This window comes from Siniperca chuatsi, linkage group LG3, assembly GCF_020085105.1.
Source record: "Siniperca chuatsi isolate FFG_IHB_CAS linkage group LG3, ASM2008510v1, whole genome shotgun sequence".
NCBI classification, from domain to species: Eukaryota; Metazoa; Chordata; class Actinopteri; order Centrarchiformes; family Sinipercidae; genus Siniperca; species Siniperca chuatsi.
In genome coordinates, this window is record NC_058044.1 from 11815812 (window position 1) to 11834896 (window position 19085).

General features: G+C 39.0%; 1 protein-coding gene across 9 annotated transcripts in view; it reads left to right on the top strand.

The window, feature by feature from the left end:
• inpp4b (inositol polyphosphate-4-phosphatase type II B) overlaps positions 1–19085 on the top strand; it is a 147637-nt gene that overhangs the window by 81458 nt on the left and 47094 nt on the right. For all 9 annotated transcript variants that reach the window (XM_044185247.1, XM_044185273.1, XM_044185255.1 and 6 more), the window contains 2 exons: positions 6195–6299; positions 11075–11183. In XM_044185247.1, the coding sequence (XP_044041182.1) occupies positions 6195–6299; positions 11075–11183 (214 nt within the window). The remainder of the gene's footprint in view (positions 1–6194; positions 6300–11074; positions 11184–19085) is intronic.

Below are 19085 nucleotides of genomic sequence, written 5' to 3' on the forward strand. Positions count from 1 at the left end.
GTATATACAGTAGGTGTTGTCCTTATACATGCACAAACCCTCAAAAAAATTTTACTATACGAAACAACAGATGTTAGGTGTTCGGAAAATACATTATCAGCTTGATGAAAATCTTAACAAAACAGACAAACAAAGCTGATAGACTGACTGATCAATCACTCTGGATTTGTTTCTTTCCTTCTCCATAATCTCTTCATATGCATATTTTAGCTTGCTATGGACATAGGAACACTTTGGCTACTGATTAATTTTACTCTTTAATCCCCGTAATGAGATATTTGTCTCAGCTGTTTTTTTGCTTTGCCCAGCTGATAAGAGATGATGGTGGCTAAGCCTCTGCACTGCCTGCCTGAGCTCTGAGGGAGGGAGTTAAGGGCGAGGGGAATGGATAATGTGGCGTTTGTCATTATGGTTCCTGACAAGTCCCTTGTGTGGCCCAGATGCTGCAATACACGGAGGAGCCCCTGCCCAACTCACCGCTCTAATCCAGCCCTGCATTAACTTAACAGGATGACAGACATTGCTTGTTGGGTGGGCTAGCTGCTGCAGTTTAATTATTGATAAGTAATATCATTAAAAAAGGCAGAGAGTAGAGACAAAAATAGACAGAGTGTGGAGGTCGTTTGAGTTTGAGGACCAGTGGGTGAACAAAGACAGGAGTGAGAAGATAATTACTCAAACTAAACAAATGGTGACAAGTAAAGTCATTGAGTGGTGTCCATCACAAGAAAAGTTCATGGAAAAAATCACAGAGCATCATTGCTGTCTTAACTTGTATTTACACACAAATTGATACTGGATGTATCAGTATGTTGTTACTTTCAGAATGTTCATCAAGTAATAAACATATCAAATCATATTTTATGGCAATGCCTAGGTCTTTAAACATCAATACAAAATTGACGGAATTAATTATGTTTTCGCTTTTGCAGGTTTACACGTGGCTCTGAGGATTGCTGACCTTGAATTGGATTTTTTATGCATTTATTTTAATTAGAGGCTAACTCTAATATGCATAGAAATTAAGGTCAATCCTGAGTCAAAGGGATTTTCATGTGCAAAGGAAGAATCTGTTGTCTGTGCACATTTCATGAGTCAGGTGTAGGTTTTTCTTTTCTTTTTTTGTGAGAACAAAAATAACAACAGAAAGTTGAAGAAGCTGCAGGTAGTATAATAAGGAAAGGAAGAAGAGAAGAAGACCCCATGTTCAGGTTCAGCACCCTGACTGATTCCATTTTATCCATTTTTAATGATGAGCTGACCTCAGCGAACACTTCAGATGCTCTAATAACTGTATTCCATTCATAAATTAATCATCCCTACTTTCATTGTTTACCAGCCGGCAAATTAAAGGCAAAGACATAATCCAGTTAGCGTGATGTTTGTTGGACCTCCAATACTGCCGGCACTTCTCTGCACAAAACTGTCAGTCACTCTTAAACTCCACTTATGGGATAACTACAGCTTAAGGCCCAGAGCTACGTATTGTAGATTAAGGCTCATATCTTACTTTCTCTCTTTAATATCTGTATTAGAACAGTAGTCTCTGCTGTCTGTTGCCTCCAGGTAAAGATGTTCAGTTGTGGAGTGCACAGACGTTTTCTATTTTGCAGGTTATTACAGTTAACATTAAAAATAGTAACAATAAAGAAAAGCCCTTAAAAATAATGACCAAAATGTTAAAAGACATAAACAATAAAAGTTTTTTTTTTTAAGTACTGAGACATGACTCACTTCTCTCAGACGGATTCCACTGCTCACACAGCATGTGTCCAATCCTCCTCTATGTCTACAACATATCTAACTGTGGATTGATTTAAAAAAGCCTGCTGTACTCTCAGCGCCACAGGGCCATGAAGATGAAACCCTTAACATGCTTAAACAGACCTACATTGATTTGACAGACGTCACTTGCAAGCCACTATTTTTCCAGTGCTGGTTGCTGTAGTTTGTGATCTTGTTTGTTTCTTCTCAGCTTGTCCTCAGGCAACCAGGCAGGAATTTCTAAAAGCACAGGATATTGGTTGCTCATCTTCTGAAGGATTCAGAGGAGTACAGAAAAGTGGCTAAGAGCAAAGAAATGACAGGAAAGATTAAAAGAAGAGATAGTGGCCAGATGTTGGTCAGTACTGCTGGCATCCAGCCCCTCTGTCACATAGCCAGCCCACCTGGGCAAACAGATGGGGATATGATATGACTAATTCATCTAACCTACAACGGTTGCTAGCTCGATTAGCCTGGTCCCCAGAGCTCTGCAGCCGACAGTGACAGAAATGTTTTGATGTACACTGAGGAGACCAGTTTATTTCTATCTGGGTGAAGAAATTTGCACAGACAGTATATCGGTGAAGAGTTTTTATTAGCCACACTAGCAGCATGTCGCGATGCATGGCAATGTCAGTCTGTCGACTGAAATATCTCAACAACTATTGCATGGATTTTATAATTTTGTACAGACGGCCATGGTCCCCAGAGGATGAATCCTACTGACTTTGGTGGGTTAGGGATGGTGGCCAGGGATCCCCTGACTTTAACGCTGAGCCCCACCATGAGATTGATATTATTGGTTTTTGATTATTTGATGGATTGTTACATTCATGGTAAACAAAAAAGAGATGAAGTGTAAGACAAATCAAAGACACACAAAATATACACACACAGGAAGGAACACACAGCACTGCAACCAGTGGAGCAGGAGAGAGAGAGACGGACAGACAGAGCAGGTAGAGATGGTGTTTATATGGATGTTAATACTGAGGTAAATGCAACATCTGTCCACTATTCATTTCAGAGTAATCAGATATTGTGTTCTTATAATAGCCTAATTGCATAATTTTTGTTTCTAATTATCAGTTTTTAGTTTAGTTTAGTTTAGTTTAGTTATATACAAGCCTGTATTTAATGCATGTTTCTTTTCTTACTACAACCTTCTTTGTGGCTCTTGTAAATCCATCTATGCTGTGTTTATGCCTCTTTTTCAGAGGCGGAAAACTTTTCCCACAAAACTGACAGCCCCAAATAGCTTGAACTCAGTAAATCCAGACATGTTAACCTATGTTAACATGGCTCCTCCTGTCATTTTCACGATCCTCCTTTAAATACATATACAATGAGGAGAGAGGCGCACCATGCAAACACTCGCACAGATGACACGCAAACTGCGACTCCAGCCTATTACGTCTGCTTGATAAATACAGCACATGTGTTTGAGGCAGAATGCGTCACATCTACGCCTGAAAAACCAGGCGCAAAAGCCTCAATAAATCTTTCTAGTTGTGCACATTGTTTTGGTCTTCACTATATGTAGTCGACAGATTCTATATTCAGTGGTTAGAAATGGCAACTGTTTACATTTGCACTTTCATAAGTACCAGCAAATCTGTTACCACCTTAGGAAGAAGACATGATTGATTTTCAGTGCTTGAAAATAATAAGCCACATGGCTGTCAGCTCCAGCTGAGTCAAAAGTGTTATCCATTTCTGAGATAACATATTTCAGTTTGAGTGGGTCATCAGTTTCAGCATTATATACAGTAATGGAGGTGCAGCAAATTTGTTTTCATGTTTGGCCAACCTGCCAAATGGTGTTAAATCTGTGGCGGGTTCTCTCACCTAGATTATGTGTGAACACAGCACTGAAGCTTTGATTAGTGCACACTGCTCTGTTGCTTCGAGAGTAATTAATGAACAGGACGGAAAAAGGTGTGTACAGCTTAGTTTAGTTCTTCTCAACACAAAGCAGAGTTATGGCACATGTCAGATAGAAGAGCAGGAAAGTGTGGATACTTTTTCCTTTTTGTCATTATGCTCCAATTAACATCCATTATGAGCTACACTACAAGGTATACACTCTGCTGCATCTTACAATATTGTACCACCACTCAGACACACACACAGATTAAGTATGTTAAGTAGCTCAATAATCCGTGACATACGAACACTTCATTACAATATTGCTAGTCATAGTATTTGGAAATAGTAGCAGAATTTTAGTCAGATATTTAAGCCTTTTTGGTGTTGCTATACATAACAAAACAATCATTGATGACAAGAAATTGCACATCACTCAGTGTTTTAAGAAATTTGAGTATTTAATGAAACCCCTGCCTTATATTCTCTTGTCTCTTGTCATAATTGTATTAGGATACTGAATTTGAAATATATAGAACTAAAAGGCTATCTCCACAATTACTGTCATGCATATATGATAAATATCTCTTCATTTCCATTAATATTAATGGGTAATATTTTTTTTTCTGTTCTAAAACTAATTGATATAACTCATCATGAAAGTTTTTATTCTTCCTTAGTAGGTCTTTTCTCAGGGGAAAAAACACTTCCTCTGGTTCAAAGGAATGTTATGGTGTGTTTCCCACATCAGCAAAAACATGTTGTCTGAATTTTTTTTTTTAAAGTGGGTGGATATCATGATAAGCCAAAACAAGACAATTGCCAGCAAAATTTTTTGACTTTATCAACAGACAATTCAAGGAAAAGACGTCACACCAGTGGCAACAATGGTGTGTGTCAAATGATCTCTGTGATCACAGCACAGCCAGCTACACTTCACGAAAGATAATGTCAAAAACTAAGAAAAGACAATCTTGCAGATTACCATTGTGATGTTATAAAAAGATAGAAAAAACATTGAAATATAAAGTTAATCTAATATAAAGCACCACAGAGCACATGTATTTGCATATTTACACACGTCCATGAAACTAATTTAGAGTAGTTGTTACATTACAATTTAGATTAATGAATTACATCGACGTGTTCAACATACATACCATCAATGTCCTCTATGACCTCTACGATGAAATTAGTTGCTGCATACAAGATGGAATATATGTACCTTGCAGTAGATCAGTTTCTACTGGTTTTCTAACTCAAGCTTAATACCTTAGAAAGGAAATTCAAAGTCTTGTGTTATAAAAGAGGATTTAATTAAAAGTTTCGATGCCAAATTAGTGATATGAAAATTTTTGTTCCACTTTTTGGTCTTCTGTACCTGTTCCGAATAGCTTCATCTTAAGTGAGTTACCTCGACTGGCAAACATCACAACACTTCTAAATTGCTTCTGTTGCGTGATTGTTCTTGAAAGCTTAGCCTCATCTCAAAGAGCCTCATCAACTCTATTTACATATTTGAGATTTGAGCAGCCAACACGGAGTGTCAGATTGTGATTTTGAGCTTAAATATAAGCCACAAACAAAGAGCATCATTTGACAGAAAAATTTAATTGGACGTTTTGAGCAAAGTAGCAACTGCAAAGGGCATAAAATCCTGTGCTTAAAGGATTACACTACACATTAGAGGATGTTATAAGCAGTTGATTGAAAATGAGCTACTTTTGTGATGCTTGTTGATCTCTAATTGATACATTTTCTATCTGATATACATACATATGTATGTATGTATGTATGTATGTGTATATATATATATATATATAAATAAAGTGGAATGGTTTAGAGGTGTAGCATAATTTTAATCATAAACCAATGCCAATCGAAGAATAATTTGTAGCTTACCGTTTTAAATAGTGTTTGTGTAATCTGTGACATTTTATGTTACAATGATGCTTTATATGGGGAAATGGATGGGTAAATTGTGTTTTACTAATTTGAAACTTTGGTTGGCTGTACTTTGTTTTTGTTTTTGTTTTCTGGACACTGGAGACAAATGAAAATAGTTAACCGATTGCATGCATTCTCTGTCACCATTTTACTTACTGAATAGTGTGGCAATTATGTTGTGAAAACCTCCACACCCTTAAAATGTATAATTGAATCTGCACTGCAGCTACTTCTACAACCTCTAATTTAAATGGATTTTAATTTGGTGCTATGTATTCCCTATTGTCACGCAGTTGTTCATTAAATAGATCTCAAGTCATTCAATTGTACAAGGGTTTTCTTTTCATTGGAAAATCAAAGAGAACATTTGAACATCAATCCAGTGTAATGTTTGCTAATCTGTTTCTGTGTCCCTCATAAGTACATACATAAGGTAATAAAGAGAAGAGCTATATAAAGCAGTCATGTTGGAAATATTATAGTATAGCTGTAGCAGATGGTAAGGGCTTTCTATAACACAAAAGGCTTCCATAGGGTTGTTTTTTTATCTTTGAAACCTCCACCAACTCAATTATGTTTTATGACAATATGACATACTTGTGTCTCTGTTTTTTCAGGTCGTTCATTCAAACCAAGCTGCTGCAAAGCCCAGAAATCTCTGGAGTTCATCCCAATAAACTTACATACCCAGAGGATGAGGGTGACGTGCCTCCGAAAAACAGGTATTACAGACCACTTGTGTTAGACCTACCTCATACTTAAACCTGCAATAAACCTGTTTTTTGTTTGTTTGTTTTTTTGGCCACTTGGGGCCAGTGAAAAGTAACTAGTAACTAAAGCTCTCAGACAAATGTAGTGGAGGAAAAACTACAATATTTCCCTCAAAGATGTAGTGGAGTAGAAGTATAAAGTTGCATAAAATGGAAATACTCAAGTAAAGTATAAATACCTCGAATTTGTACTTAAGTACAGTAATAGTAAATGTACTTAGTTACACTACATCACTGCCACCTGATGAAGTCCAATATTCACTCTCTTTTAGCTCTGTTTTTGGTCTTGTTACCAACTCCTGAGGGAAATATCTGGCTGCTAAATGCTCCACTGTGTTCACCAGCTAGTCGCTGGTGCTGAGCAGGTAGTGTACAGTGGGTTTTTAGAGCTTTTTCACTGAAAAAAGCTGCCTGCTTCAGCCTAAAACGACACTATGAGAGCGGTGAGAGTGAACCAAAACAGTTGCGGGCTGCAACAGCTAAACAATGAGCTGAAACTCACTATAAAGCGCTATAAAGCATAGGGGAGCTGCAGATTTAGGTGATATTTCTCTGTAGGTTCATCACTAAGAGCGAACCATTTCACATTGTCACATTGTTTTCCATTGTCATTTGATACATTTTTAATATAAATTTAATTTATAGCCACTTTAAAATGTTTTACAAACCTGCTCAAAAGTAACTTGGTTCAACTGCTGTTTGACCTCAAACTTCCGAACAGAAAAAGCAGGTATTTTGGAAAGGTGGTTTCATATGAAACACATTTACATAAGCTGCTGTGGTTGTCACCTACTGTTGTCTTTCTATGCCTGACTTCTGCATCTGTCAGAGATACTCAAAGCGCTCAGACAGGGTGGTTCTAGGTCATCACCCAGGCTGAAAGGTGAGAATTAACTTGGCCTGAGAAAGATAGACAAAACACTAATTAAGCCCTTTGAGTATTTCTGGAGAGAAGGACTAGGCTGTCTCCTCCACCGCTGCTCTCTAGCTGGCAGAGCCTGTTATTGCCCTGGAACTGTCTCAGTGTATTAAGGCGACTAACTGCTGCCTCACTTTCTATGAGTGGGCTCCATTTCAACTCTACACTCGATGATTGATGGAAAGTTGAAGAGAGACAAACCTTGACGTAAACTGGTTCTTTCAGTGAAGACATCAGGAATGACAGATAGAATAAGTAAAATCAAGTCATCATACAACACTGCAACTGTCTTGCACTGCCAAGGTAGAAAAAGGGGAAAAATCAAGATAAAACAAGCCTGTCAATTGATTGATAGACTCTGATAATTACCCTCTGTGGGCCCAATTCACACCTTGACTCAATTCCAGGCAGTGGTGTACCAGCTGATGTGTACACTCCACTATATATACTATGGAGTTACACTCTCCTGCAGGATACACACAGCTCCCATCAGCTTCATAATGTTAATTAAGAGATCTGGTTAATCTAAATTAATGGTGCAAGGTGTTTAAAGGCAGTGCTGATGCAAAAAGACATGAAGAGCAGATTTTTTAAATATCTTACTGATAATTTTCAAAATACATTTTTGCTATATGAAACTGCCCATGTTTCCTGTCCTTATCCTGTAACAGTCACTTATGCAATAAAGGCAAAAATGCACAAAAAAACCTTCTTAAAAAAACACACATACACACAAATGAAATGCACTCATAGTCTTGAATGCAATCTGAATTTTAACAATTTAACTATTGGCTCCCAGGTGTTTTTGATATGAGCTCTACAAAAACTAACAAGGGCAACACTGGCAAGTCCTCATGAAATGGTGCAACATGAACAGAAGATCCTAACCCCTCCGTGCAGATGCCATGATCCCTCACTGGCCTCCCACTTGCAAACATATTGCATATTGTGTTCTTTTGAAAAAGGTGGAGGATTTAACCAGGGGTCCCTGACATATGTTTGCTCCTGTATCACCTGTACATCCAGTATCTTTGCTTGTTTAGTGATAAAATTGTGTTTTCATAAACACCTAGCTAAAACTAATGCAGTCTAATAAAACAGTTCTGCAATAAATCCAACCTTCATAACAGTTATTATGCTCATTTTTTGCTGAAACTTTTAGAGATGTGTTGATTCAACTGTGTTAATTTTGGAGACTGCAGTTTGTGGTGCTGATGAATTGTATTGTATTATACTGAGAGGCGTTTCTATTATTTTGTCCATTATATTAATGATGGTAGGATAAATAACAGAAACGGCTCTCTGTATGACACAATACAGTTTAATAGCACAACAAACTACATCTTCCAAAATGATCATACAGTTGAATCAAAACCTCTCTAAAACAGTTTCAACAAAAACTAAACATTATAACCTTCATGAAGGGAGGATTTATTGCAGGACAGTTGTATTATTGTAGACTGCATTAGTTTTAGGTAGGTGTAATTAATAAACTGGCAACTGAGTGTATATTTTCAATATTAAAAAAGTTGAACACGACTGAACATGACATCAGTCGTCTGACGTGAATGGTTTGGCAAAAATTAAAGCTTCCCCACACTGAAAACAAAACTAACTAGAAGTTTGTAACAAAATGTAACCTTCAGTCTGAATATCAGGCAACCTTCTACTTTTAATTTACTGTAATATCCTTGTTTGATAGTGAATTACTATTACATAGCACATTTAGTTTGATTTGGAAAACACATGGAATAAATGATTGTAATCAGTCAGGCACAGGAAACATTGGAACCTGCTCCATAATGGAGCTGAGTCTCAGTTTCCAACCATAGTCAATTGCTCTATTGTTCCATTTGATTTTCTGAAGTGATGCATTTCATTGAGCTTGGCTATGCAATCCACTCAACGACACTAAACCATTCAATTTAATTTTGTCTATTTATCATACAGCAGGAAAAGGAAATAGTGGGGAAAAAACTCTTAGTACTCAAAACAGTATTCATTTGTTTTGCAGCGAATGGCTGTCTTCTGTCTCCAAAATGACAACTGCAAAATATTTCCAACCTAAAAACATCAGTTTGGCCACGCTGAACTGAAAGCATTGTGATGTTTTGTCATTGTTAAACAGGATTGTGGAATGGGTTAAGTATGAATTATAACCACTCATCCTGACTACCACAATCAATTTCCTCTTTTAGAAAGCAACTGTCCTCTTAGTGCTTTAACAACCTGTTCTGTTGTTGATTTATTAAGAAAAGGTTGGTGTGAGAGGAAGAGCAGGCAAATCAAGCACAAATTGGTCATTGTGCTTGATGTTCTGAAACCCACCATTGTATTTCAGTATACTTCTGCTGTGGGAGAACCAATTAAGGGAGCTTGGACATCTGAAAACTCCAGGGGCCAAACGTGAAGCGGACAGGGAGTCTCATGGCCAGGCACAGGGATAATTAATGGAAGAAGCAGTGGGTAGCAGCGAAACCCTCACATCAAACCGCTATTGGTCTATTGTGGGGTTGTTAGGGGACGGGAGGCTGTTGGCCACACTGTCATTCACATCTCTGTGGCAACACTTGGAGCTGTGTTGTGTCATTAATTTCTATTTTCAACCATTTTTCAACTAGTGTTTTCCTATGGTTGGAGCTGTGCACTGTTGCTTTCCCAGTGGTGTTCATTAACTGACCTGGCACTGAACCACACCAAAATATTCACCCCCATAAACCCCCGTCCACTCCATCTCCCTCCTCCCTGTTTTTCTGATTTAATTGTCAGCCTCATCCATTACTCATTCAAAACAAGGCCTGTTGTAAGCACCTCTGTGCCCGCCTAGCCGTCTGTGAAGTGTTTATTTACTTTTGACGGCGGTGCGCAAATTGGAATGAAGCGCTGTGACATTGGCCGTCCTTCTGTTTCAACATGGGACCAATGCTACATTAAGACCGAAAGATGGCTGGACAGAGATGACTAGTAATAGAACAATATAGATACTATAAATCAACCTGAAATATATGTATACCTAAAAGCAAATATACTGGCGGAGTGCAGAATAATGTCATGCCTCTTTTGTGTGCATAAATATAGTGTATCCGTGGGCGTAAAAAATACTGTGTGCAGGTTACAAAAGGTAACACCTTGCAGGGACCCCACCATAAAACTGCATTGCATATTCATAAATACTGAATCAATCCTTATGTCAAGTACCTGTTGATATAACACTTACTAGAGGTCATATTGGCTTTTCCCTTTCCTTTATTGTGTTATATATATTTTTTGTGCATGTAATAGGTTTGCTCCTGCACTGCCTGAACAGCTCGATTGTAGTCCAGCCTATACTTCTGTAATGTATCTACATCACAATGTAACACATGTCATAATGCATGAATTGAGCAGTTTCCACACGTACACCTAAATATGAAATTAAAATAACGTTAGATACACTCCAGTCAATAAAGTTGTTACTGTGAAGTAGAGACAGTGCACAGTTAAAACGTTACCTATGAGAGATAAATTATTTACAAATTAATACCTTACCACTATGAAACTCTGAAACTCTCCAGTCTCGGTTGTGAAGCTGGTTCGGGTTGTTGGAACATGTACGGCTGAACCGTAACGGCTGAACCAAAGCCATAGTTACCGGCTAAAGCGGTTTGGTTTTGGATCACACTACCTTGCTCGTCAGGACCCGGCCCAATTCTGCTCTGAAAATCTCATTCTTCTTACCTCAAGGTCCTTTAGTGCCGATGTTTCTGAGGTGCTATATTATACATCTCACTATTTTAAATCCTATAAACTCTATTTTCTCTCTTTACAGATGCATTCTATGATATTGTCACTGTCGGTGCCCCTGCAGCCCACTTCCAGGGCTTCAAGTGTGGTGGTCTGCAGCGTCTCCTTAGCAGATATGAAGCAGAGAAAAAGAGGTAGGAAAAAAAACACCTTGCAAACCAGTACACCATGATGTTTAGAGGGAGACTTAATACAGGACGCATGCTGAGGTGGAAACAGGCTTGTATTGGCAAAAGAATTTAACTTGGGCATAATTGATTGTGACAGACAAATGTGTCCCTGGCCTATGGACTTCATTTTCCAAGCCCCATACTGTTACTTACAGCCAAGCAATGCTGAATTTAGACTGGAACTCCACTGCCTCTGACAGCTCAATTTTACTGGAGGCAACAGGCATGATGGAAAACGTTTGTTGAGTCAGAAATTCCTCTTTACTGGTTCTTTTCCCAGCATTTTTTATCCCTCCTGAAGTTGTATGTTAACTTGTCACTGGACAGCAGCCACAAATTTTGCTTCAACTTCCCAGCTGCCAGCTGGAGCTCACTCTTAAAATGCACTTGAATTCAAAACCAAGCGGTCAGACCAGGTTTTTTGCAAAGAATGAGGAGATTTCTCATCTGAGGTAATGAGTGGTGCTAATATTGTTACTACAAGATGTGTAGAGTGCAATTGAACAACAATTCATAATCAATGACTGCCAGATGAGTCTACAATAAGCACTGCAATAATCAGTCATTATTGCTACTAATTATTTCACAAGGAGTGAGTCCTTAACCTGAAAAACTGGGAATTCTTTAAGAAAAACTTATGTACCAAGAAGAGTAATGTACTGGCTTTGCTCTGACCAGTACTCAAACTAGAGATATTTTGTGAGTTGTTCTCACTGACACACAGGGGACTCTTTCAGATTAAGTTTTATGTTAGATTGAGTTCAGTGTGTGGCTGTGAACCAGCTCTCTGCTTGATTACTTGATGGGAAAAATATGTCTTGTGTGTTTCCTTTACTGACTGAAACCGCTAGCTGCACAAACACTCATGGTTGACTGAATAAAATGAGAACATGCTGCTGTGATTTTATTATACACACACAGATAAAAAGATAAATGTATACGCACATACACTGACTGAAAGTGCAACATATCCATATGACTTCCTCAAACCTGAGATCAGCAGTATTCTGTAAATTTTGCTGTCTTTGCCCTTTGTATGCAGGATGAAGGTATATGTCACTGGAGTTCAGTATGTGGTCACTTGAGTGATGCCAGAAGAAATGAAGGGTGATTTTTCCCAAAGCTCCCCATAGAGTGCAAAGTCATTACAGACCATGCCAGATCCAATTAGTTACAGAGTTTGCAGCTCAAGAAAGAGGGGAAGAGAGGCAAGATGGAGAGGGGTGAGGTGTGGGTATGAAATGGATAAGTTGATGGGAAAATAGTTGGGGGCCTGTGCTCATGATAAAAAATAAAGAAAGGTTTACTTTACGCTAAAGTGCACAAGTGAATTTGCTGAAGATGGTCAGTTTTATCTTCTAGCATGAACTATGATACGGTTAGCATATTTTCGAGAATCCACTGAAGTGAAATCATTTTCTTTGAATGAGAGATTAGACTTCAGAAAGAATTCTCCAGGGAGACCAAGCTTTTTGTTTCATATTTGACTTAGCTAATGACTCACTGTAGCTTAAATTTTCCAATTTTCCACCTGGCTAACTGACTACGGCCTGCGCTGAGCCTTATCCACGTTTGACCTGGAATGCAGTCACTTGTCAGTCATCGAAATAGGAATAAAGTCCGTTTCTCTGTGGTTTCGCAGAATGTTCTCAGTGGCCATTGTAATGAAGGTGGGTGTTTACTTTAAATGAGTAACATTCATTATTTGATGGTTTAATTTGCTTTTATTATGCATGCACTAAACGCCTGACCAAATATTGAGCCTAGAAGGACCCGATAAGGTTTTTTTGTTGTGTGTGAACGTGAACTACTTTAGTCGTGTGCAGAAGTACAGTTGAGAGTAACTTAATTGCATGGAAAGTCAGCCTATTTGAGCAGAGCAAAGATACATGTGTGCTTGCACACACAGACACTCACACACAGCATGTCTCCTCGCCTTTCAGAAGCAGCTTTTTGTAATCACATTTGATTAAAAAGGGAACAATCGGCGAGATGTGAGACTTGGCTATTCAATGTGGTATTAATTCATCAAAGAGAAGATGGAAAAGGATTGAGGAAGGGAAAAAAAAAGGAAAACCTGAGCACAGAGGTGTTACCAGGAGGGCAATAAAAGAGCTATTTGTCTTTGTTCCCTGGACACCAGAAGAGAGGGAGGGGGGTTCTTTCCAGATCCATTAAAAACCTGCATTGGCCAAACTTGGCAATGACCAGAGTATGCAATGTAGTTTGTCTCTCAGGATGGGCCAGGAAAGAGTTTAATCAATATCTACACTTAGTATTCCTCCAGAAACCTTGCACATGTACACACAGGGCAAGAGCATTTATCTTTCATTAATGCATGCAGTCCCACTTAAATGGCTGTTTTAAAAGTCACTGGATTTTTATCCGTTTTTAATTGAACCCTGTAGACAGAGTTGTGGATTTGCTGAGGTGGTCTAATCTTTCATTAACAGCCTCTTTTGAATTATTCAGCTAATCTGCATAACGATGCAACACATTTTTTTGGAGACAGGTTTTATGGAAATTGAACATTGCAATTTTTTTCTACCTGGGCTGATGGTGTGTATGTGTCTGCATGTTTTTATTGCACATGTATGGGAGTAGGAGATATACAGTTGTTCAGTAGAATGTTAGACAGAACCCTGTTTGTAAGGTTAGCTGTGCAGTAGAGCTCCTCTCTACATGTGTCCACCGTAACAGAGAGGAAGGAAGGAAGCACTGTCACTTCGCCAGGCCTCCTGGTCAAGCAGGACTGCCGAATGACACATTTCTGAGACACAGAGAGTGGTTGAAACTACATTGCACTCAGTTAATAGAGTCTCTTGGGGCTGATGTCCAGATTTAATGTGACTAGCAGCATGTTGTCCAACAAAATAACTTGCTCCCTGGATTACTGTGTGTGTTCAGAGACAGGACATTGGCAGTGGCTGGGACTCCATGCTGATGGACAGCAGCTTGTTAGTTCTTTGCCTGCTCTAGAGTCAGCCTGCTCCAGGTTCTGTGGCAATGTAGAGGGACGCTGGCAGTAGCCTTGAGGCTTATCTGGTCTCAGATCAGGGTTTCTAGCTTGTGTCTAAATCATTGAGGAAAGCTTTGGCTGTTATTCTATGAACTGATGTGAGATCAGTGCCCAGTGGAGGATTCAACAACAGATGGAGTTTGGCAGCTAAAAGTATCTGGTTTGAGATCAGATCTTCCAGCATGTATCTATAGCAGACAGATTTTTACTGTGGCCATGTGGCAGTGGCCTGGTGTAAGAATCATGATTAGAGAGTGCTGTCTAAATGACGAAGGAGGCTTTGGCAGTCACCTGGAGTGCTGCAGGGCTCTCTGCTGACGTAGCTGCATTTTACTCCTGCTGGCTGTCAGCAGCAGGCCACAAGCTCTTCATTAATTTCCTCTCCACTATTAATTAGCCATGCGCTGGAGATGTTGGCTTAATTAGGCCGCTGGGCCCACCGGTTTTCTCCCTCTCATTACCATTATAACCAATTCCTATTGATCATTTAGGAAAACCAAGGAGGAAGTTCATCCTGGACACGCTGCTGGTTTTAGTAATCTGTTAATAGAATGGAGTCTCCTCCTAGACTCAAGTTTACCTGATGAAGTGTTGCGCCACAAATGTGTGAGCATGTGGATGGGTCCTCTATTTCCTGGAGATCCAGTGTTGTTTGTCAGTATAAAACTTGAAATTTAAGAAGATGAGGGGCAAACATTTCCTGAGTCAAAGTGCTGGTGCAAAGCGCAGTCAAGTGCACTGTGCATATTCTGCAGAGGGAGTGGCAGCACAACTTCTGTATTTTCATGGCTGGAGGTGCGTGACGCACCCAGGGTGCACATGGAAATGAGGTGGGATTAAGAAGAATCCATTATCATACATTATCAGTGAGTGTGTTAGGCTTCGGCAGCAGTTCCTTCTAAAGTCATTTCTCTCCCCACAATGACGTACTGACGTCATGTAATGGTGTCTGGAGGAGCTTCAACTAAGAGGAAACTAATATTCTCTCGCAAGAGGTGGAGAGTTGCAAATCCAAATATAGTCCTGCCCAAATATTCCTCCAAGGCCTGATGAATTTAATTCTTGTTTCTGAACATATGGAATATCCAACAGTCTCCATTGTTTTCTGTGATAATGCACAATTTTATTTGGAATTGGAAATGGTTGCATTCAATTAGCTTACATGCACCAATAATGTCACTGCTGCCAAACAGGGAACAAAACCATTTTCTTTGCAGACTAAAAATGACCATAATGAAACTGGATGTGAGCCACACATACAGTTTTTGTAGAGTTTTTATAACAAATTATTTTTTCCAGTCATACATTCTTAATTTTATGCAGCAGAGTTTAATGATATGTGATGATTTGATGTCTTGATTCTGTTCTACACTTCATGCTATTCATCACAGCCACAGGTCAATCTTTACCTCATGTGTCTTGAGGTAAAGACTCCACTGTGCACTGCGCTGCATAAATTGGGAAGCTGTGTAGTTCTGGCACAGGTAATTAAAGTTTGACAAAGTGTGTCACACAAATTTAGGACTTCAGATGAAAAACAAACCTGCCACCTTCAGCTGGCTTTAAAGGGAGTTAATCAGCTAAAAGCGAAAGCCTTTATGCATGCAAGCTGTTTTGGTTGAGAGATGCTGGTAAAAATCAAATATTAAACTTGACTGCATCCTGGAATTAGTGCCATAATTGGAGTATAACTATTTTTCTGTGTAATTAGATGTGTCTGCTGGTAAGACAGGATAACAGAAATGTAAAACATGAATAAAAGGGGTTTGTGTGATTTTAGAGGGGTCTATAAGGTCTCCACCAATTCAAGTGACAAAAATATCACAAACCAGAGGTGCACCATGTACAGTATACTTTTGACCCCAAGGCAGATGGCTGTGGTTGGATGTGGGTTTGCTGATCACTATTAAGATAATTAGATAGTGAGTCCTAATATATAATTTATGTGTACTGTGTAATGGAGTCTGCGCAAATACATCTCTTTCATCTATTGTTGCTCCTATGTGAGATAATTTAACTGAAATACAATTTGTGGGCACTTTAGAAAGCTCTACTCATAGTGCTGCAAGTCTGCATACTTGTAGGGATTTTCTAACATGCAAGAAATCTAAGTTTCATTGATCTTTTTTTCACATTTTGGCACAGTGAAATTGAACTTGTGCATCCCTATTGTTAACACACTCAAAAGACAACCTTCTAGACCAATGTGTTAGCCCCCTTTAGGGGGAAAACACAAGAAAACCAGTCCACTTGAAATACTCTACGCTGCATGTATGGAAATGTAATCTAACGAGTCTCTTAGGTCTGTAGACGTACACATACATATTCATAAATAGCATGCAGACTTAAAAGTTTACGTAGTTGCTGGACAAATGGCTCACATTCGCATTATGAATATCAATAAACATTCATATAATGAATACAGTACCTGGTGTAAAAATTCCCTGCACGGCAAACTTATACTTTAACTACAAACAGCCATCTAACCTTTTATTTTATTTTCAAAGGATTTTCCACTTTCTTTGTGATCATTACAGATAATATAGCGCTACAAGGCAATAGAATGCTATTGATATCAAACACTCAAATTGGTCTGATCAAATGTCAACTGCATAAAAAACTAAATGTTTAACTTTTAAGAAATTCATCCAGATTTCAACATGAAATAGGTCTACCATCAAACAAACAATAAATAACAAGTTATTCTGGGAGCTCCTTTAATCAAAAGCAAAGGATTTGGGAAGCAGGAGGCCTTTTATGAGTTCAGGTGTGCTGTGAGTCAGCTTGAGGCTAAGTCCCGCCAACGTAAGACCTAGACAGGTGGGTGGATTTTCTGCTCTTGTGTTTATTTATTAATATATCATGCACTCCAATGATGCCACAAACTATGGCCTCAGACATTACCCTAGGGTTCACCTAGGGTTCACCACTTCTCTGACACACATTCAACAAAAGATAAATAATATAAGCTCCACATAGGTAGTATTTCTTGCATGGATGGATGTATTGGATTATATTTTGCATTTTTTTGTCCACCTCCCTGTTTTATTGGCACCATGTTTTAAAAGCTTGGCACACAGCTCTCCCAAATTACATCAGGGATGGAAAACATACCCAAGGCTTGAAATGACAATCAGATCCTCATCTGCAACATCCCCTTTGGCCTTTCATCAAGTTAGCATTCACAGATTTATGCTGTTTTTCCTTTGCATTGTTTGCCATCTTGGTAGACCCGTTTGGACTGACAGCAATGCTGATGAGGCAATTAAAGTTCCTTGCCTTAGCCAGCCTTAGAGGGGATCAATTCTGTCCTCTAGCATCAGGTGGCAGGTCCCAGCATTCATTATTGCCTGCAAGGCTCCCTAATGGGATTGGATTTGTACTTATGAGTCAACAGGGCTGTTATTGAATCTCAGTCGCTGAAGCAATTGTCCTCTTCCAACAACTTTCTCCTTTGCCTCTTTTCTGAAGTATCTGTATTGTTGCAGTCCTGTAGGATTTTTTCTCTTTAGTTCTGCGTAATGTAATAAGAATGTAAGCTCACAGGGGATGAAAGGGTTTTATAGTCTTTACTTTGTTGCAGTAGATTATTCAATTATGGTCTTCTCTGTGGCTGAAATCTTAGCATTTGAAGGTATAGTCATGGAAGTGGCGATAACAGATGTTGTGCAAGTAGAAATGGTGGTGTTCTGTGCAGTTGAGTATTTCACACTGTTTGCCCTGTGTCTTGCTCGTACTTACTGATTCCTTTGATTTGCTTTGAGCTTATGGGTGGTAGTTCTCCAGGGGGCTCATTAGCTGTAATGACAAGGCCAAGATTTTAAAGTTAGCCAGTCAAAGACATAGTTAGTGGCTAGTACCTACTACAGTATACCTAATTTCTTAAGGCCTTCAGATTTTCGCACTTATTGATACATCAGGTAGTGCTGTTCCACACAGGTCGAAGCATTTCCTTTCCCTCGCTGCAAAATATTAGTATTAATATTAGAATACTGTATTATGCCAGCCCTTTGTATGTGCTCCTCCCTTCCTCGCTCTCTCTTATGTCAATTATGCCTTAGGATCTGGCTCTGGGGTCTGGCCTACATAGAGGCTTGCAGAGACTAGCTGGGAGGGTTGCAAATGACTGCCTCGCTCCACGCTACATCTGATAGCAGGAAGTCAGCGGAAACTCATTGAAAGTCACTGGAACTTTACCTGGGGAGAATGTTTGATTGGAGTGATTTGCCCTGAATCTGGGAACTGACAAAAGGTGTTTTTGTCTGAGATTAAATAGCTCCCTAGAAATGAAGACAGGATTAATTATTCATAAAGCGAAAATGGGTTGACATTGGACTGCAGGTCCTATTTGACAGTTCAGGCTGAGTACCTGGAAAGCATTTCTGCTGTACATTTTCAAGGCAGCAAACGTAGCAACACATAATGAAATGAGCTCAATAAATTTGTGCACCGTAACTTAATGTTTATAGTCAATAAAAACCCATTATTTGTCTGTTTGTCATTACTTGACCTCAACACAATGAATAGCCATTTGACATTGTAAAGCAAAGATCAGATGAGAAAAGGTTTGTTGTGAAGCTTTTCTACTGTTGTTGGATAACAATAAGAGTTATACTTATTCTTATTTTTTTCAGTCCCCTTCCACAAGATCCAGAGACATACTTTAATTTCATCTGTGTAGTCAGGGATTGATTTATGCCTGTGATGCAAGGTAAATACAATTAGGTGTAAGCTGTTATTCTTGTTATTCACAACGGGTGCCCAGGCTTAACGTTTGAGTTGTAGGTGGAGTTTAGAGCTGCTACAGCTAAGTGCACAAAGCAACAAGACGTGGTGCATCACATGTT